At 37.5% G+C, this 23,924-nt stretch overlaps 1 protein-coding gene across 1 annotated transcript in view; it reads right to left on the reverse strand.

The window, feature by feature from the left end:
• Positions 1–23,924, reverse strand: part of BRE (brain and reproductive organ-expressed (TNFRSF1A modulator)) — a 174,410-nt gene that overhangs the window by 121,236 nt on the left and 29,250 nt on the right. The window contains exons 3-4 of the mRNA XM_009880653.1: positions 22,031–22,125; positions 2,896–3,090 (exon numbers count right to left, since the gene is read on the reverse strand). Of these exons, the coding sequence (XP_009878955.1) occupies positions 2,896–3,090; positions 22,031–22,125 (290 nt within the window). The remainder of the gene's footprint in view (positions 1–2,895; positions 3,091–22,030; positions 22,126–23,924) is intronic.

The raw sequence follows: 23,924 nt of genomic DNA on the forward strand, positions 1-23,924 counted from the left end.
GGAGCACCTCTCCTATGAGGAGAGGCTGAAAGAGTTGGGGCTGTTCAGCCTGGAGAAGAGAAGGCTCCGGGGAGATCTTATTGCGGCCTTCCAGTACATAAAGGGGGCCTACAGGAGAGCTGGGGAAGGACTTTTTACCACGGCATGTAGTGATAGGACGAGGGGGAATGGCTTTAAACTGGAGGAGGGCAGGTTTAGATTAAACATTAGGAAGAAGTTTTTCACTTTGAGGGTGGTGAGGCTCAGCAACATGTTGCCCAGAGAGGTTGTTGAGGCCCCATCCCTGGAGGTGTTCAAGGCCAGGTCGGACATGGCCTTGGGCAACCTGGTCTAGTGGGAGGTGTCCCTGTCTATGGCAGGGGGGTTAGAACTTGATGATCTTCAAGGTCCTTTCCAACCTAAACAATTCTATGGTTCTATGATTTCTGGTAAGATACCAAGTCTGATGAACTGGGGTGACCACTGAACAGATGAATGGCCTCTGATCAAAACATCAGAACTTGCAGTCTAGATCTTTTATGTGATTCAATCAATATTTTTTTGCAATGTATTACTTCCAAAAGTGTTCTGGACGGGCAGGGAGCAGTCCCTGTCCATGGTGCTTGCCTACACAACCCCAACCAACTGATCACCGGCATCAGGTTGAGTCAGATGAATTTCTGGCCAGAGCACTGACAGATTAAATAGTTAATGGGCAACTGTATCAGCTGGTACTCTGCTAACATGAAGCTGCTAAGCTAGACAACCATTTGTCTGTTTGTCATAAGCCTCGGAGATCACTTCAGGAAATTGGAGATACTGGAACAAAGGTATAAAAGCAAATATCTGTTCCATTTTGGGACACAGCACTGAATTCAGGCCTCTTCTTCAAATTTCAAACTCATGCACTTAAGATGATTGCTCTCATAACACCATGCAAGGTTCATTCATAGATGATTATTTCAGAAGTCTGCTGAGCTACTATCAATTCCTGAGAGACAGTGACAATATGAATTTCAATGACTTCTAGGCAGAGGAAATAATATGCAGCCTACTTCTCGCTTTTCAGATGAACATTGCTATCACACTGATCAAGACTAATAAGACAGTTATAAAGGACAGAAAGGAGAACTACACAAGTTAATTTCATAGTTTTGAGTTTTAGGATGCTCACAAACAAGCCTCTGTAAGGTAGATATCAGGTTCATAAACTCTCCAGACAAAACTATCAAGAGTCTTCTTGATAGAGAATGTAAACTTTGAAAACAAAGAACACGCTACAGAAACCTTAAATAGCTCTGCAATGATTAAAAGCATTTGCCTTAAAATGTATTTCAGATTTATTTTATTGGAGTATTTTAAACTAAGACAGCATTTCAAATGCAAAAAAAGTTCTTTATTCAGTCACCAAAGACCGCAGAAAGATTTAAAAGGCTTTAGTAGATATGGCTTTCCCACAAAAAAAAGTGTAAAAATCCTAGTTTTCTACAATCTTGAGTAGAAATTTGGCAGCTGCCAAAAATTATGATAAAATCTCAGTACAATTCAGAAATCTTTCTGCATTTCAATAAACCAGTCTGATGATATTTACAGATGTAGCAAGATGTTTGTGATGTGAGCTATAGAGAAAAATATTTAAGAACAAATTAATTTTTATGAAATATTCTGATCTATAAACCTAAAAAAGAGATCTGAAATTCTCTGATAAAGACAATTTTACCTGGGTTAAAATAAAAAAGCCTAGATGACTTGTCTAAGAAAAGAAAAACAGGTGAATACAAGTCCTGTGAGTTGTAAACCAAACCACCTTGTTTCACCTATAATTTAAGGATGATTAAAGCGACATAAAGCTGAGTTCTAGGCCCTGATAACTGGAATGCTGAAATTTCATCAACTTACAGACTGCATCTATTTCAGAAGATACCGCTTCTGAAGGCCAGTTTATCTTAAGAGTATGCTATTGCTGAAAGTAAGAGGGAGACACATTCAGCATAAACACAATTACATATTTCTTGATATATCTTACTCCAAACTTCCCATGATAAATACATTACCAGCGGAAATGACTGGTTTTTTGCAAAGCTTACTCTGTGGCAGAGATCAGTTTAAAAAAAAAAAAAAAATATCGAATCACACACTAACCAAAATGTCTACATTGCCAACAGCCTCATTTTAGAAGGCTGAGATGGCATACATACAGTGTTTCTACACAGCATGGCATATTTCCCAGGCAAAGGATACAACTTCACGAAAGAGATAAGCCTGTTTAACGTCTGACTGTCATATGAAGACATGGCCCTATAAAGCCACTGCTCCAGCCCATCTCACCTCCTCCTGTCCTTCTGCAGAAAATGAGTTGGGTGGGTTTTTTTCCTCTCCAGTTTAGGTTCCTGAAACAACTCATCTCAGCATAGACAAGCGCCAAAGAGATACAGGCAGCTGCAGCTACCAATAAAATCAACTCAATCGTGATGTTGAATCACACCATAATACGTCCTACCCCTAAGCAGGCTGACTTGCCTGGGCAAGGTGTCATACCAACACTGTTATACCAACACTCTCAAACCTTCAGAGATAGCTCACACTTCCACATAACATTATACTGTGCCCTGTCAGTACTGCACAGACTTCTCAACAGTTTTCAAAGTTTTCATCTATAAATCAGGTGAACTAACACTAGGTTGAAAAACAGTTGCTCACCGGGAAATCTGGTTCAACCAAGGTAGTGGAACGTCAGCAATGTAGAAAACAGGGAATATAGAGAGCGAGCTGAAGTCAAATAGAAGTTTTCTCCATTAGAAACATAAAGCATGGAGGTCCACAGAAACAATTTAAGTTTTCCAAGGCACGAGCTGTACTTATTAAAATGAAAGGATCAGTAAAAGCATTTTAGCAGAAACATTCTTTATAGCTTACCCAATTGTTTTTTTTGCCAGCATAGATTTCCATGTTTTCTCCATACTGGGGCTCTTCAAGTAAAGTCTGATACTCAAACATGAGACGAGAGCTCTCACGTAATCGGCTGCACTGAAATTGGTGATACTGCTGCACAAGCTCTTTCACAACAAGCAGGAGGCATTCAGGGTTTGAAGGATTCCAAGAAGCCAAATTCTGTTGAATTAGAAAAGAACAGAGATCAAAATTGTTTACAGGAATAGAAAGACAAGCACTCCCCCTTTCAAACCGATACCAGAGGCACATACGCATGGGGAAGCTTTGTCACAAAGCTAAACCGTAATATTAAATGCAAAGGTTGTATCATGCTTTGGAAGAAAACCAGGTCAAGCAGCAAGAGCAAGCCTTAATGTAAATTAAGAGTCCATATAGAGACCTACCAGAAAACTGGTAACAGGGCTACTACCAGGCATAGATAGGCCCAAATTACCGTTCTATTCGTCCCTAAAATTATACTGTTACATATGAGAACTTGAAAAGTTTTAATTCAAAAAATTAAAACGGATATGAAACACATTGTGATCAGGTAAGTACAACCCCACACAGTATCTGACTCAAAAAGCAGTCAGCCAAGTGAATATGACAAATTAACACCAACTACGGAAACCAGTCTGCTTCATTATTCAAATAGTGGATATAGTATTGACAGTGACGGAGCAAATGGGTTCTCTTCTGTTGCCTCAACCTTGTGCTTTACTCCACCTTGACTGCCTCTTCACTAGAGTTACCTTGACTCATCCCCTTAGCACAAATGCCATCCATACACAAGTCTTCAATGTGCCTGGCAGAAGTTTTAATTACAAGTTGACTGTACATGAAAAAACACAGTTAACGGAAATAAAAATGTTAATACAATGAAGATAACTGTGTCAGTAGCAATGTTATCTCTCAGTTTAACTACCCTAACATTGGCTTAGACCAGTCCTCCATGCACAGTAAGTTTTACTCAGGAGATTTTCTGTGTTACAAACCATACCTAACATGATCAGTGTCGCACGCCTACATCTGGTTGACCTAGAATGGATCCACATTAAGGGTAGATGAGAAGTCACCCTGTGCTCCATGCTGACAGGACATGAGACAGTTTTGATGCAAAAACCCATATGCTTTGTACTTAGGTCCTCAACCGGTCTTGATACAAGCTCAGGCCATGTTAACATAGTCATGCAACTTTTGGTCCGCTTTGAGTATATGCAAAATTATTCTGTATTTCTGTATATTACATAGACATATCACAACAAACTAGCTGCAACAGGATTTTGAATTGAATGGATTGTACAGTTCACATTAAGATCCTCAAAACTGGCAAAGATGTCTGTATTTTACAACTAAATGCAGATACAATACAGCAGCTTCAAATAAAATTACTTATCAGTATCTGAACTCAAAAGTGTTTACTTTTGTCCTGGAAGTTGCAGATATTTCATTAACATATTGTGCAATTTACATTCTTCAGCAAGGACAAAAAAAAGTATTAGCCCTTTTTTTTTTTTTTTTTCCAGTGGGAAAACTGCTTTGGTATGCATCATTTTCTACAATGAAAGGACAGAAAACATTTCTGTGCTCTGAAGTAGCTATCTTAAGACTGCCTTGTATTCAAACACATAAAAAAATTACATTTCTTTATTTAGGTTAAGTAAATGAATGAAGCTGGATAAAAAAAAAATCCCCTAAAATATACAAGCTTTTCATATTTTGTGTAACACCAAAACTAATAAATACAAGTGAACAGGTGGCACAGAGAGGTTGTCGAGTCTCCATCCCTGGAGATACTCAAAACCTGACTGGACAAGGTCCTGGACAGCCTGCTCTATCTGACCCTGCCTGGGCCGGGGGCTGGACTAGATAGATGATCTCTAAAGGCTCTTTCCAACCCCAGCTATTTTTTGTTTCTATGAAGGTGTTTAAAAAAAGCTCGACTAAAAGAGAGGATCTTATCAAGGTAAGACTCCGTAGTTCTGACCTGAAAAGAAATTAAGGAGTTGTGTAGAAATTTCATCTTCTGATACTCTGGAAGGGCAGATAGAAAGCTTAATCAATTATTCACCAGGCACCATACCTTCAGCTCTACAATGAAATCAACTTGTAGCCTAATCTCTAACTATGTGGCTATTTCCGTTAAAAAGGCTTATAATTTTTATTATCTCTGATGACTGTAGTTCATGATATATCCCTTTGGAACGGTTTTATGCAGACTTCGGTATATGTGTGTGATAGCTTAATACTTCAGGCCTCCCACAACTTCATATTTTTTTCCCTCTATATTTAGATGCTATCAAAATTAATTTCTCATTTTCAGCATCACCACTTAAAACATACAAGCCTAATTTGTCAGTGAAAGCGACATGAACTATGTAGTCCTTACCTGAAAATCTTGCTTTTTTTTGAAGAAAAAAACCTTATAATGTTTACTAAGGCAATTTTATTTCAAATCTTACCACATGTTGTTTTTCCTGAAGTCCCCAGTCCCGGAGGGGATCAGTTTTAAGAGAACCTCACCTACATTCTACCCACCCCCTCCACCCCTTCTCATTTAAGTTAATAGCTACCAGAAAGCAAAGAAATCTGTGTATGCACTACCTACATATCGAAACAAAAAAAGACAAAAATACAAGAAATACAATTTAGAAATACAATCCTTTTTCTAGCTCGTAAACATGGGGTTGAGACCACTGTCATGACTTTCAGCAACATGATTCATGATTTTTGAATGACTATGGCTGGCAGTGCTGCATTAACTGTCTATGCATCACTCATTCCTGTGATTAGGATAAAAATCATGCATTTCTGTCACGCATAAAAAAGAAGATGGGAGGTGGAAATAAGAGTTTTGGAAGGTGGGTACTTTCATTCTTCAGAAACACAGACGTTGTTCTTGCTTTGATGAAAAAAGAAAAACTTGTAATCTTAGAGTGTGGATGGAGCACTTAAGGGAACACTTACCTCTATAGAACAGATTTGAAAAAGACCCGATGCTTACATAATTTACAGATTCACCCAAGACTGACAGACTCAGCTGAAGAAACACAACAAGCCATAACTGCTGATCACAATTTGCTTTGTTTTACATGGATGAATGAACAGTTCAACGAACAGCTACAGGATTAAACTGTACTCCTATTCTCCTGCTCACTGTGATTCCGGTAGAGGGGACTACCCGGCATGGCTAAGATACTATCCTTGAACTTCTGCCTTTAGAAGCTACCACAGTGTCACTGACTCCACATTTGACCGTGACTTGAAGTAGAAGTACTCTGCTTTTTTTCCTCATAGACAGGAAGAACACCTATTAAATAGGAATATTATCATTGCTGTATCTTAAAAAGAAAAATATATTCCAGAGTAACTGGTGAACAAGTGAGATACTAACACGGTTCATATAAGTTCCTCAAACGCATACTACAGAGTGACTGAAAGCCTTGTTCTGCCTTGTCTGCCATCTACAGCTGGTAAAAATTTATTCCCAACTTGAACCCATTTAAGCTTATCTGATTCTACAAAATATGAGAGAACGTTTGTCAGGTAGACAGCATCTTCTAGGAAACACATTTTGTATCATGCAGTCTGAAACCAGACTGTGTATAACCTTAAATTTCCTGTTCCCAAGCTGCTGCTCAAATAAAGCATTTCCAGAAAGCCAGAGGATGTAATATGCCAGTGTGTATTGGTATCAGCCAGACAAGTGGGAATAACCTTTCCTCCTAATGACACTGGTATAACACAATAGAAATGTTCTGTCAAAGGAAATGACCAACAATATTTTAATAACTGACCTAAATGCAACCGAGCCTTTTGTTTTTTAAATAACATTACACTACAGAACAAAAAAAGAGCAAGAGGAAATCCATTGTCGTTTGTCCAGCATGGAGCTCGAGTATTGCTCTTTTCAAAGAATTCGAGAACACTGCATCAAAACAGTGTTTATGCTTTATTGCCTTAAAGCTACAGGAATGAAAATGAATGGTTTGACTGTAGGATCCTTATTAAATACCTTTCATTTACTACCTAACGTTCAAAGTATGAATTGGTTATAAAAACAAATCACCTGGAGAAAAATTCAACTACCCACCTAGTACATACAGCAATTACAATGGATTCTCACTGATTAAAAAGTAAATATACAATGGTTACACAAATTTTCTGCAACACAAGTTCTGATTTAAATAATCATTAATTTTTAACTTTAGAATAATATTATTGTAGTGCTTGTTATTTGGCAATTGGCCATTACATTTCTAGCCGTTTCGTTAACTTTGCAGAAGTGATGTTCTTTTCAGATCTAAATTTACAAATTTTAACACAAACACTTCTGAATACAAGGACATATTTACGTACAAAATCTCTTTTTACATACCTTTAAGTGTTGCTTACTTGCCCTAAGCACTAGGTTCATTCATATGAAAATACTTTAAAACATTTTATCATGATCCAATTTCAACAGTATGCCAAAATACGTGCTACATTGTTCTCTCGGTTTCAAATGGTACCTTCTTTAATCTTCCTTCTATTTTTTAAATCAAAGACAAAGTAAGCAATTACCTGTAACATACATTGTTGAAACCTAACTAAAGCAGAATTTGATACTTATCAACTTGATCCCTTGTAGAATGCCTTAATCGCTACAATTTCAGCATTAAAATGAGTCTTCCAAGAACACGCAAGGTTTCATCACTTTAGTCAATGACAGCAGTGTCCCTGCAACAGTGAACTGACCTCCTTCTTTAGAGATAAAGGACCTTCCAAATGAAATTTTATTTAGCAATACAGTATTGTATACACTATTAGAATTTGGAAGTTGTTTTAATAAGCAAAATCTTAAACTAGAGGCTTTGGTGCAAAAAGGAGTAGCAGCCTGTGAGTTTCATTTTCTGATTGTTTGCCTAAAGGCTGTATTCCAACCGTAGACAATACAGCCTTTTACGAAATAGTATTTTTAAATATTTAAAACATTAGAAGAATAAAGCAAGCTTCCAGTGTTTCTGTGTTCCATTGCTCCAAGTTTTGCTACAAAACTCAGATCTTTCATAAGAATTATGCTCTGAATGCAACTTCAAAATTATGAGTTTTAGTTGTTACAGCTTCAGAAAAACCCTGGAAATATGAAAACACACATAATCTCATTTTCTACATCCAGACTTTCAAGCCTGGCAGGTATGAAAAATCCAATGACAGAATTAACCAGCAAATATGTATACAGCAAAGACTTGTTGCTTTCTGTAACTTCTATCAAAATTTCCTTCTGCTCTGCTCACTAGGACCTTCATTCACATCATTTTACCAAAATCACATGCATGTTGAAAAGAGAGGGTTTTTTTTAACCTGAAATTACTGTAAAATTGCAATTAAAATGAATTTTATATTAAAAAATGAGCCCACCGACTGGGGTACTGACAGACTAGCTTACATATTTCACTCAATAAATCTTTTCTAATTTCAATGAGATTTCTGCAGACTTTCCAGAGAGTTAATCAAATTTTACAGAACAATCACTGATGCATTTAAAATAGAGAAATCCAGACTTGGATGCAATTCCTTGTCTTGTTTGCCAACAGACATCTTTAACTGAACTCCGTTGCGCAAACTAAGTTACTCAAAAGTTAGTTAGCTAGACTAAAAGTGGCCCATTGTACAAAATATACAAGTATGAATCAACTTGAAGTGTGCATCTGCAACTAGTTCTGCATTCATGCTCATCTCGTATGAAGGCTTACGTGCCCATCTCAGACTGGTTACGAACATTTTTAATGTTATTTTTTCAGCATATCATGGAAAAACTTACCTGCCATTTCTGAGCACACAGAGGGAGGCTCGACTAAACAGTTCCCTTCTGTCTAGACACTGCTCGCATGTCTCTCCATAATCTCCACTAAAACTAGGAGCAACTCCACACTTCGGACCTTAATTTGAACCTTTTAATTGACTTTTGGCTTGGCCACACAGCAACTTGTGTAACTTTCATTTTCTAAACCAGTAAATTGTTAGCTCATCTTGAACAGTTTATTTTAGTAGCAGGTTTACTAGCATCAGAAGACAACTACATATTTTCTTGTGGACACAAAAGCCTACTAATGTCATCTGTGACAACTGGTTAATCCCCATTTTTCCAATTAGGGAAGGAATTCAAAACAGTCTGCAGGAATGAATTCAAAATGGTCTACAGCAAAAGTAATGGAACGAGAACTTCCATATGATAAAGACTAGACTCCAGAAGCTTTGTTGCCCACAGTTGTAGCTACTGTCATACAGAAGATGGCCAATAACTACTTACCTATCTGTAAGTAATTCAACATAAGGAAGTTGAATACTCTTTTGTGGCAGAAGCTTCCCTGGCAATTGTTAACTGTTCCTCTTTATTGGACTAAGTATCAGGAAAAGGTCTTTGAGAAAATAGCTATCTAGACCTTAGAGTAATTAAGCAATAGCATGTACATCCACTAATTTTGCCCTCCACCTCATGATGTGGACTGTGCATATAGTTTTATACAGTTTTATAGTTTGTATATAGTTTTATATAGTCTTCTATGTAAATAGAAACATAATATTCAGTTATTATACAGAGAGTAGTAGACTATAGGCGTCCATTAAACTGTGTCTACATTGGAGAAATCCAAAGTTACTCAGGAGATCTGTTCCAAAGACCTGCCAGATATTAATTTAAACAAGCTCACCGAAGAGCACAATTTTCACTAAGAAGTATAACCCTACAGATTTTGTTGGGATGCAAAGTCAGTCTTCGAATTCCCTGGCTCTTGGTCCTGTCTCCTGACAGGAGTTGGCTGCGTACTAAGTGAGCAGTTTGATACAGAAAGTTTTTTGGACCATCAGACACGACTAAAGTGTTGAGAAAATGAATTCACTTTAAGTGTGTATAAAGAGGCAGAGTAAAGATATTATAAGGCCACCCACAGAGTGCAATTTAAGCCATTTCAACAGTAACTCATTGAAATGAATAGCAATGACACCAACTGGATTTCAAAAAGAGATAAAGAAAATTTGCAGCCAGACAGCATCAGTTTTAATGAGATCTTCTTAGAGGTGAGGCAAGTGAACCCCCCTGCCCCAAAGTAGCTTCTCAGCCTTACTAGCAAAGACATGCAGAATTTAGCATTCTGAAGTAGCCATACTATTCAACTTTTGGCAAAGAAACCACATTTAAGTTTTGTTCTGGAACATTTTGTGCTTTGCAGTCTTTTCTTTATCCTTCCAAAAAGTTAATCAAGAACCTATGCAAAATGCTCGGTGTCCGTGATTACCTATTCCCCCTTTTTTCAGAACATAATGCACCTCGTGTTCCATGAGCAGCTAATTCATAGCCTCCTTCACGGGTTATTGCTTATTTCACAACTCCAGGCAATGTCTGCAGCAAATGATAATTCTACACTATCAGAAAGAAAATAGGATAACAATTTCTAATTGATCTGAAGTTGTTTTTCTTTGAAATGTGTTTAAATATCCAGGTTGCCAGAATATCTTCCAGGAATGTGATTTTAAAGAAGACAGATTGTAACTGTTTTTCCTGGCTATACTACAGGAAACAACAGCAAGATCTTATTTTAAGTTAGCGTACTTTTATATTTCTAAGCAAGAAATTAACTTTCACAAGAAAATGTCAGTAAACAAAACCACCCAAGCTCATAACAGTGGTAATGCATTTCTATAGCATCTTTCATCCAGAATTATCATAAAGAATAACGTAAGTACAGATTTGCATTTTGTTTATATCTCTGCACACCACACGCACAAAACTTGCATCCTACAGTGGCTTAAAATCAGTACCAATCTAAGTTTTTACCTGAAACTAAAAAGATCACACCATGATATCAGCACTTATGCTCCATACAAATACAGATGAGATATAGGTCCAGTGGTTACAGTATTAGTCTAGAAACTGGGATATCTGGTTTCAGTCCCTGCTTTGCTATCATCTTCATGGGCCACCACGGGGAAATTGCTCACAGAAAAAGGCACAGGATAATTATCTGCCATATGCTCACATCTTTCTATCAACAGATATTTTTCACAGTATTTGCAGGGCTGGAGTGTTATAACAACTTCAAAGGCTTCAGTTTCTTAGCAGCCAGCACTTAAACATCCTACAGGCTGCAGTTTCAAATCAATCACTGTAAACCTACATGCCATCTACTTGTCATCTTATTTTCACAGGTTCTTCATATCCCCCTTCCCCAAAGCACCACTGGAACAACTTTCTGGAGTGATCTGCTTGAAATGATCATTTTTGGGCACAAGCAAACATCAAAACTTAACATTTCATAAAAACAGTTCAACTCAGGAGCGCTTTTGTTGTGCCAAATACAATCAAAGAAATTACAGACCTCATGTACTCTACTAGCTATTGCGTGTAACAGATAAAAAGTTTGCATAAAGCAAAGCTTGGGATAGACAGCATTTATTTTATATTTTAGTGAGAGTGTCTTAAAACTGGATGCAGAAATTACAATAGCTTATCAAAGCTTAGCTGAAATCTCAAATACCTGAAGGCCTTGAATTAGCATGAAAATACAGAGCAAGAAAACAACATGCTAAGAAATGAATTCTGCTTTCAGAAAAGGACCTTACGTTTTGTAGAAAATTATTTTCCCTCTTTTCTTTTGCTGGCCACACAGTGTGATTTTTGATTAACAGTCTCATCATACCCAAGGCGACTCAGGCGACCCAGCAAATCTGACGCACAGAGAACACTTTCCTGCATTCACCTAGAATAAATGCACCACTGCCTCTCAAGTACTATTCACCCGAAAAAGAAGCAAACTCAAATTCCAAAGGTTACTACAAATCACTTCTACGCCCCGATGTAGAAGCATTTAAGAGACAACTGATCTTTGTACGTTAAGGGTGTTCTGGAGGTGCAGAAACTGAAGCTGAGCCCAGAAGAGCATTTTTTTAAGTTCCACACTCTTCCTGAAAAAGCCTGCCTGTTTCTCCCACAGAGCTCTCTTACAAGATAATCAGACCCTTACAAGCTACAACTGCCTACTATCAAAAGAGAGAGAGTACAATACTGTCTAATTAATCTCCTAAAGACTTGGCATGCATAAGTATTTCTTGTCCTACTTTGCTAAGTGATTAGAGCAAGTTTTGTTCCTTTCCAGACCTCCCAGCACACCTCTCTCAGAAAGCAGATGGTACCTTTACCTGTTCTGAGAAGGAATTTCTTAATTCCCTCAGCACATATAAATCCTGGGATAGGGAAGCCAATGCACTATTCATTAGTTAATCCACGTGAGTATGCAGCACTTTTTCCCCTTGGGAGTCTGTTACCAGAGGCGTACATATTTAACTAGACATGGAAAAAGGAAAACAAAAAAGCATGAAGACAAGATTAATTTCAACATAAGACATACACACATGCATCTTTTACCTAAAGACTTACTCATCATACACTGACAGTAGCATGACCAGGCCCCAACTCCTCAGACCCTCAGTGGACCAGAGAACAGACCCCTGTCTCAATGTTAATGCTTTACTTCAAGAGTCCCTTTTTAAACAGTAAGTCTTTCACTCTTATCAGTTCTTGGGGTTTTTCCTTTCCTGTCAAAACAAGTAATTTTAGCTACAGCAAAGAGGCAGAACCTTCACATCTAATGTTTTGGACAGCGTCCACTAACATCTCTTGAGCGTTTATTGTTGGGTGGCACATGCAGAATTGCTTTCTTCTAACCAGTTTTTCCCCTGCCAAAATCCCATCATTTAGAGTCAGTGTATCACACGGTGGATCTCACTGGCCAAGCAGTATTTCCATCTTTATTTTCACATTTGTACTACAAGAGAGTTTACAGGGCCTTGAAAATACAGTCCCCAAAGAAAACATTTACAAAATACCATTGTATAAATTATAAGACTTTGGAAATCAGAACTATTTCTCTACCACACCAGACAAATTAATGCGCATTAGTTATCTCTTCTCAAAAAAGCAGTATAAGAAAAGAACACTCATTTGGCTCCTTTATGCAAGTAAAAGCTGCATCTCTGGGACGACAGGTATATGGCAAAATTCATGTAAAACTGTATGAACACTAATACTGCAAACAAAAGACAGGATGAAGAAGATGTTGACTAAATTTGAACTATATTTCTGTAATTATCTTTAAAAAAGAGCAGATATGCCCGAGGATCTGAGATGGGAGATAGCAAGGAAACACAGACATAAAAGCATGTAAAGAATGAGTGAAACAAACAGAGGTTTTGAAAAGAACACAGGCTGAAACTTAGACCAGTAGAAAGAAAAGAAAATAAAGCTTGAGCCCTCCTCCCTTCCGGGAAATGAATAGATCTTTTGAAAATTACACTAAGTGCAAAGATATTTCTTTGCCCCAACGATATCTTCTGAAGGAAAGAACCTGCAGGGTCTCAAACTTAAACTAATCCCATTGGAAAAAAGTACAATTATAAATTATAACGGAATTCATAGTCTAGAATTTAATCAAATATGAAACTGCGTTATCAGACAGAATGATTATTTCTAACTGACCTTCTGTAATCAGTTAATTTAAAAGTCTGCTCTGCTTGCATATTCATAAGCAATGACCAACTTTCTCTATGGAAAAATGAATTATCATGGCTCAACAACTTGAATTCAGTGGGCATAACACATTGAATTCAAATGTATTCTCAATTCAGGAAGACTGTGATAGATTTGATCTTTTCTCTCTCTTTTTTTTTTTTTTTTAGGAAAAAGAAAAAAAAGAAAACCTTGTAAATGTGTTTCTAGAAAGCTAACAAGCTGTTGCCTTCAAGCCAAACCATTTCTTACTGTTCTAGAGTTCTTGTAAGGAAGCAGAGTATATTGTGCCAGTACCATTGCACATCAGGGCCAGAATCCTTTAATTTTATGCCAGTTTCTCTAGTAATTATTATTTTTCCAAATTTTAATAAAACATTGCTCGAGTAAAGTATGATTATATTTTAATTAACTGAAGCAAAAGATAGTAATATATTAAAGAATTATCAATACCAACAATGTTACTACACTCCCAGACTTCCAAATAAAAAACATTCTGCTTTCATTTCATAGATGCCCCATCCCTAGAGGTATTCAAGGCCAGGCTGGATGGGGCTTTGAGCAACCCGGTCTAGTGGGAGGTGTCCCTGCCCATGGCAGGGGGGTTGGAACTAGATGATCTTTAAGGTCCCTTCCGACCTAGACCATTCTATGACTCTGTATGTCCAGCTTGGGATATCCAACTTTATATTTTTGGTTTCAACTAACGATGATTTGGAAGTCAATAAGATGCTGGAATTCATTATACCACCCTTACCACTAGCAAGGTCTTTATTTCCTGCAAAGCAGCTACATTATATACACAGATAAAGATATGAACACATTTAGCCATCAGTGTCTAGTAATGCCACAGCATGTATCTTCCCTCCAATACAACACCATCCACCTGAAGAGTCCTTCATTTGCTCAATCCTGTTGCTTCTTCAGGCAACCATTAGTGATAACAGAGAAAGTTGTGCTTCTTGGAGGAAAAACTGATGCCTACTGAATATACCAGGAAGAGACAGTGAAGGAGACTAGGGCATTACTAGATCAACCCACCTAGCCACAAAAAAGCACTGCTGACAGAGAGGGGCATTCACATTGTTAAGGGCAGTGTAATCTACTGAGAAAATCTGAGCAAGTTCCACTGTCTCCTCCAGGTGCTTTCTAAAACTATCCTTCTCACAAAGTCTAGAAATCCCTTTAAGAGTTCCTAAAGAAAAGGAATAACAGTAACACACCCTGATCACAGAGGGGATAGTACTAGATGAAGATGTCTTTGAAGCAGGTAGTGGAAGAGTTGCCAGGTGTAGCTCCTTAAATGAGAAGCGGTGAAAGTCTCTGAAATCTGACAGAAAAGATGAGGCAAAGGCGCAGCTTTCCTCCTGCCATGCAAGGACTCTGGTAATTAAGAGACGAGTGGTGATTTCACTAGTGTTCATACTGCAGCTCTCAGCTAAGACTAATATTAGCTATATAAGTGCTCCTTCTCCACTTACCAGAACTTCAGGATATGCTACTTGATTTTACAGTAGAGAAGCAGAAGAAAGAATACTCATTCAGACATGCAGTTTGGTTCTAGTAGAGACAGCAGTCTTAAGCCCAGCAGCAACTGTTGCCCACCTAAGAAATGAGTGAGTTCATTGAGAAATCAAGATTAATTCAACATAAATTCAATAAAAGATCCAGAAACTCAGGACGCTAGTACTCTGGGCTCACGTATAAGCTAGACAGACATAGCTTGAAAGAAAGGTAAGCCTAAACAGCCTTTACATATTCTGGTCCAACCTTCTGGCCCATCTAACTGTTTGACCATGAAAAACACAGTCAAACTCATGTGACAATTGAAAATTATTATTATATTTTTTAATACAATAATATGAATGGAAAGCCATGAAATGTCTTTTCCCCTGTTTTGCTAGTACACAATGATTAAGTCTCTTATCACATGCACATTAGTATGGCAGAAAAACATTTTCTCCTACTTTGCCATCCTTCAGTCAAATGATCCATCCACATTCCTAACATTCTCCTAAACCTAGTATTTTCTGGACTGAAACACTATATTTTAAGAGCTAATATTCTAGATTTTCCATATTCTAGGGAGAAATAGCATTATCAGAGGAGCTTGTGCCAAAAAATGAAAGGAAATATTTCCCCACTGAGCACTTCAGACAACTAACGGAAATAATTTTGCATTCTATTCCAGCAAGATTTAAGCAAGAAAGGCAAAACTACCTGGCTTATCAGACATTTTATTCTCTCAAAATTAAATAAATATTATCAAACTGAAGAAGTTTTTTCAATTTCTGCATTTGCTAGGTGAAAAGTCCAGCCAAAACACTGTGATTAACTAAAGCAGAACTTCTGACCTCAGAATATTCTTGCCTGCTTACACTTTGAGATAGAAAGCCAAGTTTTATAAACTATGCTAGGAAATGTTGAAATTTTGGAAAGAGAGGTAAATATATACAATGATTTTACATTAATATAAAATTACAAAGTAATACAAGGTAGCTAACTCCCTCTCAGCCCTCTAAATATTAACAATTCTGGACAAAGAGGACCAACAAAAGGGAAAAGCTAGAAGAGAAATTCAGAAGACTAAAACAAGGCGAAAAAAGAGTAATTTCCCAATGTAGAAAGGCCCTGAAGGAAGAGGAGATGGAAAGATGATAGGAAAAACTTGTTTTCTGTCAGCTCTCTTGAATTCTTTCTGCTGAACTATTTGTACAGCCACCATCTTTACCACCTGGCTACACAGACAATCCTAATGCTCTCGGCACCGTATGACTTCCCAGGAGGACCTCCTGAATGCTGGCCTCCTCACATGGGCTGTAGTCAAGCTGGCCAGGCTACCCTAGGAGAAGATTCCCAACCAGAATCCTCTTTTGGGGATTTCACATTTTAAACCGAGTGCAAGCACAGCAAAAATAAAAGGCAGAAAACCTGTGCCTGGTTTCTGCTACCCTTTGCTAGCTGGGTCAAGGAAACAAATGAGGATTCACTGGGGACACTGTGCAGAGCTCAGACACCAAAACCAGAGCAAAATACATTCAAAATTAGATTCTTTCAGGTCTGGCCTAAAGAGGAACATTGTACTGGCATAGCTCTATCGTTTGAAAACATGGACAAAAATGTATACCGTAAATGCCAACAATACCAGTGAAAAGGTCCTTCTGCTGGGAAAGTTCCTGAATTAAACTAACTCTTTTGATGGTATAAAATGTGACTTTGTCACCACTGCCTATCCACGCCAAGCAAAACTCAGCAAGGCCTCAGTGACCATATGCATATAAAGAACCTAAACTTACATACAGGTTATCATATATATGTGTATACCTGTGCACACATACATACATCCACCATATATACAAATGGGTAGGATCAATCCAGAAAGACAGGAATAAATAGTTTTCAGAATTCACATTTGTTTTAGAAAATTAAACACTCAATAGCACTGGATTATAAGTAATCAAAACACATCAGGACATATAAAGTCAAGACATGACCGAAAAGTGAACATGAAAAATATGAATATAAAGACGTTAAAAATAAGACAAAAAAATCAATTAAAATGAGGATGCAATCCTGCATTCTGTTTCACTTGAATTCCCCAAGTTCAACTGAAACAAAAGAAATTTAAAGCTTTCAGTACAACAGTGGTAGGTTAGGGGTCCAAGAATGAAATCTTCTGCTGCCATCCCAAATACAGCAAACAGAAGAGACAGTAATGCTAAAATAGTCTGAACTTGCCCACACATTTCCCAGACAAAGAAAACCCACCATTGCGACTTTAAAGTTTAAAGTCATACTCTGAAAACCATCACGTTCATTGCCCTTATGGAGGAGCTCTCATACTGTAACACATAACACCTGCATCTTTGCCAACAATACAACAACCAGACTTTGTAGAACAAAATAGTTCGAATGGCATTGGCCGCCCATGAGGGGTGTTTGGGCTTTTTTGCAGCTATTGTGAACACAGAACAATTGATGCTGTTAAACATCTGCCTCACACCCCTGATAGTAAATGAAGAACAATTACGGAAGAGGGAGGTATTTAAAGAATGTCTTCACTATCCATTAAAAGCTAACTCAACAAGTCGATGATAATAATGATTAAGATTTTGAACACAGCCACAGAAAGCAATACAGCCTTCCTGACAAGCATCATATAGCCAAATGATAAATATGGAGTCTAGCAACTACAAATATAAGCATTTAAAATAAACATTGCTGTACATGGGATATAGAGCATGACAGCCAATACACTTGAGCAGCACAATTAGCTGAATCAGCTCCACAATGACTGAAATCTGCACTCAGTATTAACAATTAGACAAGGGGAAACAATCTTCCCAATGCTATACAGTGGCATGAAAACCGCAGTGGCCCATTCTCTAAAGTTCTGTGATGGCAATGCCCTCCTCCCACATGAACGCAGCATTAAGTATTCCCATATATACTAGCCCACAAGGACACATTCAACACTCACTGGGTTTCAGGGAATGCTAATGTCCGCTTGCCTCCATCCCCACTAAGGCTAACGGAGCCTTTTCGATAGCAATGGGTGGGCTGAATAATTCTGGGAAGACTAGCTGGAGACCTGAAGTAGGATGCTAAAAAACCCAAATCCTTAAACTGACAGTTAGCTTGCATGTACTGCTATTGCCTGCTCTTTGCCAAACAGAATATACTTCAAAATTATTGGAAAAAGAGGGTTAACATTTTGCATAAGCACTTCAGTTATTAACTGGCTCACATTAACAATCAACTAGGCTAACATAACAAACAATTCTTGTTACTCAAACTGGCGTCATTGTAATGAGCTCCAAATTAATCTCATCCGTACACAATCACTAATCTTGCTTCGTGCCAACTGAATTTTTAATCAGAACAGAGTGAATCATAGGTTGTTTTTAAAATACATTTCTAATACTTGTCATCCAAAATGAATAAACACTAGAGCAGGGAAGAACTTTTCTATTTACATTCTGAGAAGCTGATTTTATTTATGCATACTATACACACAAGCATCAAACGCATACGATAGGTGAGAAAATTTTTAATGAAAATAAAAAATAAGCATGTTTATTTCTAATAATGCTTTGAGCATGAATAGCGTCACCAAGCTAAAAAATCTAGCCCTCTGACTGCAATTAAAACTGTATGACAAACCAAAATTAAAGGAACAGTTGCCCCTTTGTTGAGTTGCTCCTCGATCTCTACATCATTCTAGAAGACGAGTAGACACACAACCAGACCCTGCAACCAGTAGAGTAACTACTTCTGGTAAGGCATGTAATGAAGCATATATTTTGCAGTGCTGAACTTGAGATTCAACCTGAGTTTCAAACCGAAGTGACTTCGCGCAAGACGTAGAAGCAAAGCTGAGTTTCAATGAGCAGTTTTGACTTGCTTCTGCAATTGCAATACCAGTTTAATAAAGCAAGAGTGCTCAACATATCACCCCACTACTGAAAGACAGGCCCAACCATTGAGGACTTCTTTGGGAAAAAAAAAAAAAAAAAAGTACGAAGTCTTCACCTACAGCATCTAGTTTTTCAAATGCAGTATTTCTGGAATCTTGTTTTAGCTGTCTGGCTAACAGCTGCTTAACTGAACACCTGTTACTGCGCTTAGATGAAAACCTAACTTGAAGGTCTGCCCACGGCCATGGAAGCTGAAGGAGCGAGTGAAGCGATCTGCAGCACAGCCATTCAAATGTCTTCAGGGAGGTCTACTGACAGCCTCTATTAGAGCCACACGAGCTTGAGGAATCTGGAGGACCTGGTTCTCATCTCAAGCTAAGCATAAGGCCTGACTCAAGCCGTGTAACAGCATGTGATGACTTCTGCTCGGAAAACAAGACACTCAGGAAGATGAGAGCAGTGCAGGAGGGCCCAATGTCAGAATTCCCACAGCGCGTGTTACTTACTTAAGAGACTGTGCTCCTCATTTAAAACCATCTACATGCTTTTATGCATGGTAGATTCTGTTTTGATTGCCAGGAACGGTTGCATCAAAACTATTTGACGATTGCTTAAGATTAAGAGCATTAAATTACGCTCAACGTGCTAATCTATTTTTCCTTACAGTCAGTAGAAAGATATGTTAACACATTAAAATTCTGCTAATATCTTAGAATTCAATTAAAATTATCTTCATTAAACAGCTCTAAGATCTGTGGAAAAAAGGGAGTTATTCAAATCTTTAGCATAATAAGCAAGTTACTGTTAATGTAACATTCTGATGAAAAACTCTTGCATTCTATGTTGAATATTAAAAGGCAAATGCAAAAGCAAAAATACACCACGTAGACCATAGCTGCAAGGTGGAGATAACACGCTCTCATAACATCAGGATGGACTGCAGGAGAATGACCAAGGACCTCATGAAAAAAGGTTACATTTACATAGCAAGGCATAATGACCAAAGGAAAGCTGTTGGCTCGCAAGATTTCTTTTTTGGTTTGTTTTCAATTAATTTTAAAATAGGCTGGTTAGTATCTCATTATGCATCAAGGAGCAAACGGCTCTTCAAGCCGCTTTCCAACAAAGAGTACAGGAAGTTTGTTCTGCACTTAGGTAGAAGAAAAGCAACGCTCCCAAAAGAAGTATCATTAATGAACAATGTAAGAAAGAAAACTAAGGATGTTTTTATCCTTGCAGGTTCCCCTGTGGATCACCAGTGCTAGTGACTTCTTTTCACATGAGAAATATGGCATCTTATCACACTCCATCTGAACCGCAAGATGTCCCAAATTATCTTTAATATCTCATTTGCTATTAGTTATTAATTTCAGCTTTCCAGCACATTAAAAAATGCTCCTCTTCCTTTAACATCAACTGAAGAAAGTGTTTGCTAGTGTGAATACTTCTCAGAAGGTTGGAAGATTGTGAAATAACAAAACAGAAAAAAGGGAAAATAGGAGAGCTGGTAAACAAAAGATTGTGAAAACAGTTTTAGAACTGTCATATGAAGTAAAACCTTTTCTATAAACAAGCCTAACAAAATAGCTGTTCAGCAGCACCATGACTCCTTCCCAAAGGAGTTTGTGACCTTAACAGGAAAGTGGTTAGGGGAAGAAAAGAAATAAGACATTCACCTTTTAAAAATTCTGTTAGATATGCTAAAAATAATTATTAAAACCAATTATTTTAAGATTGTGTAGTTTCTCAATATGACTTACTATGAGGTGAATAAAGCTGAAACCAAAAAATAACACATCTGTCACATCACACGCGAAGGACATGTTCAATTCTGTGGCCACTGCCTCATGTTCCCCAAAACTGAACAGTACAGCGAAACAGCTTCTGACTGACTTTGGAGAGCTCCCATACCAGATGAAATCACCCAGCTGCCCTGGAGACGTGCTGACAAAGCACAAGAGAGGCTGCAGGAGAGGACTATGCAAAGATCCTCTCCCTCAGCAAGGCTCTACACCAGAAGTTCAACTAAAAGACATTTCCGAGGTGTCTGTTTTTGCCAGTGATTTCCATATACCCTAACAGGCAGCTTATAAAATAAAATATATTTAAAATGTCAATTTCTTTTTGGGTCAGATTTCCAATAAGAGCTGAAAAATTTGAGGGAAAAAAAAGAAATGAGATCATCACCTACTGTGTGGGTGACTGAGCAGGAATTACAGTAGAGCTACCTGGCAAAGGCAAACTTTTTTGATACAGCCACTAAACTCTGCACCATAACCACAGGCACTGCACACTTACTGGAAAAAAAAAATATGCCCAAATCCTATTGACAAACAATACTGTTGACACAGAAACAAGGCTGCAGGTCTGCAAAGGCAGAAGAATGGAGCCCCAAAAGAGGGGAAGAGTAAAAGAGCAAAATGCTCTGAGTTTCAGAATGCCTTAATATGGCTTTCCTAACTACTAGGAACTTCTGTGAGGGAGAAGTATTTTAAAAGTATAACTATTGTTAGCTTCTTCACACAAGGCTTTACTACTTGAGGCTAATTTTGGATAGTGAACAAAATGCTTGGTCTCAGGTTATGGTGTTTCTTCTTCCGTAGTAAGAAGACTACGTAAAAATATTTTCTCATTAAGTTAATTTTTGACCATTCTGCCTTTTACAGGGGTATTTCTTTGTCTTTATGGTAACACCAACACATATGATAAGATAGCTTTCTTTGATGTAGCAGTTCCAACAACATACAACCTGGTTCTATTCTTGCTCAGGAAAAAACAAAAATCGACACCACTATGCAAAATTATGCTACTTCTTCTAGAACTAAAAGCTTTTTAAAGACACAATTGATCAATCCTTTTTGCTGAGACAGATCTTTCAAGATGGTCAGATATTAAATAGACATCTTTTTAAAGATACTCTGAGTAGTTACTGCAAACGTCATCTTTTCTTGAGTAAAATATTTAAAAAAACCCCTCATATTTACGGATTCAACCTTAAATCTAGTTAGAAGACAAAGTGTTTATACTCACATAACAGTGAGATAAAAGGTGGCTTTTTTTTTTATTCTGCATTGTTAGCAAATTCCTATTGCTGAAGCTATTCTAAAAAAAGCCAAGCTTCTTTGTATGGTATAAGGTTCTTAAACAGCAAAGTACTTACATGCAAGGCAGAAGGATCTGGCAAAAATTCAGCATCCTCTCCAAAGATAAAATCTGGTGGCAGGTCAGGATAGTGAGCATTGAAAATTATATCCCCTGAAATATAATAAATGAAAACATTGTTTACACTTTTATGTATGTGCTTATAAATAAAATATTGCACATGAGATACAAATTTTTAATATAAAATTTGATAGCTACATTAAATATATTTCATGTATATATCCATATAATTTTTACAAAAATTCACATGCATATAAGCATCAGATGTTTTGGGGGATGAAGTCAAATTCCTGAGGCACAGCTTCTTCCTCCTCTGCAAGCAATGAAACATGAAACACATTATTGCTTCATATCTCAAATGGCAATTCAAACACTATTGAGAGTTGCCTCAAAACTCTGAGTTAGAAAAGTGATCTTGTTTATTAAAAAAGTACCACATTTAGATTGCTGTGTTGTGCATATTAAGTTGAAGTCAAATGCAAACTGCTAAGATCAGGATTTTCAAAATACTGGAGCTTTTAAAACTTAGTAGCACTTACTCCCTCTTCTCCTCACCACCCCCAACTCTTAGAAAGAAGAATACGCAGTTCAATTGGAACCATTCCAACTATCCAAATTCTGGCCAAGAGAAATGCAGTATTACACATTTAAATGGAGAGACTAAAATTAACTAAAAATATAAGACTTCATCACAGCTTGGCACCGAGTTCTCATCTTGCCAATGTCACAAGATATACAATTAATTACTGATGGTTGACTACCCAAAGAAATTTGGGTTGTATTATTTTACTAGCAAACATACTTCAGAGTTCATGTAGGTCAGGAGGTGGTCATCTGCATGTGAGCTCATAAAAGCACACCCACCATTCAAGAAAAAAAAAGTATCTAGCATTACTTCTCTACCTCCCAATCTTTCTTTCCTCCTTATGAAGATATGAAAGAATAATTCCAAGCTTTTGCATAAAGCAGTTCTGTGAAGTAGCAGGCATTAGAAGAAGTCTGTACCTATTATGCGTTACCACTTGTATAAAATCTACACAGCAAAATAAAACCAGTGTGGTAAGCCTTACAAACAATTCTGTTCAGAGAAAGTTAAACTACTTTTGATTTCTTCAACAATTACGAATGCACAACTGGAGAAAAGCATTAGACGAATAAATCTTACAAAGCCACACTGCTGGCTCAGTGATGTCACCATCTCAAGACATTCAACACAACAGCTTTAATTGTTAATATTCTGTAAACTTATCTTGGCTCTAGCTGAAAGCAAGTATGCTGTAAAGATTAATTTGCAGAGGCTGAAGGGCTCATGACCAACTGCCAACTGCCAGTCTGGGGTAGGTATGCTCTACGGTATCTCTCCAAATCATGAACTCACTGATCACACAACTCAGTAGAGCACAGTGTGGGTTTCTCCTGTCTGCACTCCTACCTTCCTTTCACAAATGTCAGGAGCATATGTTAAGTACAGTAAGCAGAAAAAAGTAGAGGTCTGCCAGTTAAAATATCCAACGCAGTATGCATAAAACCAATCCTAGAGAAAAATGCATAAAATTACAACAGGAAATGCACCTATATTAAGTAAGAGAAAATAATTACTGGAGTGCTTAAACTGTAATACAGCAATGAAGAATTCACCAAAGTTGATGTTTACTAGACTGGGTACTTCCTATGCCACTATAACTCAACCCCTTTTTTCATATCTACTGCAGTTAAAAAGTCATGTATGACTCTTTACAATAAGCTCACCAATTTCTACGTACAGAGGAGGCAACTCTTGAGGTTATGCGTTTAAGGAAATAGCACCTTAAAATACATTTTTTGACTGAGCTTTGCTTCATAGATAATGGGGCATGTTATGAATAACTCAGAACACAGCACAACGTAAAAGC

The sequence above is a fragment of the Charadrius vociferus genome, unplaced genomic scaffold (genome assembly GCF_000708025.1).
Source record: "Charadrius vociferus isolate BGI_N301 unplaced genomic scaffold, ASM70802v2 scaffold192, whole genome shotgun sequence".
In the NCBI taxonomy this organism is placed as follows: domain Eukaryota; kingdom Metazoa; phylum Chordata; class Aves; order Charadriiformes; family Charadriidae; genus Charadrius; species Charadrius vociferus.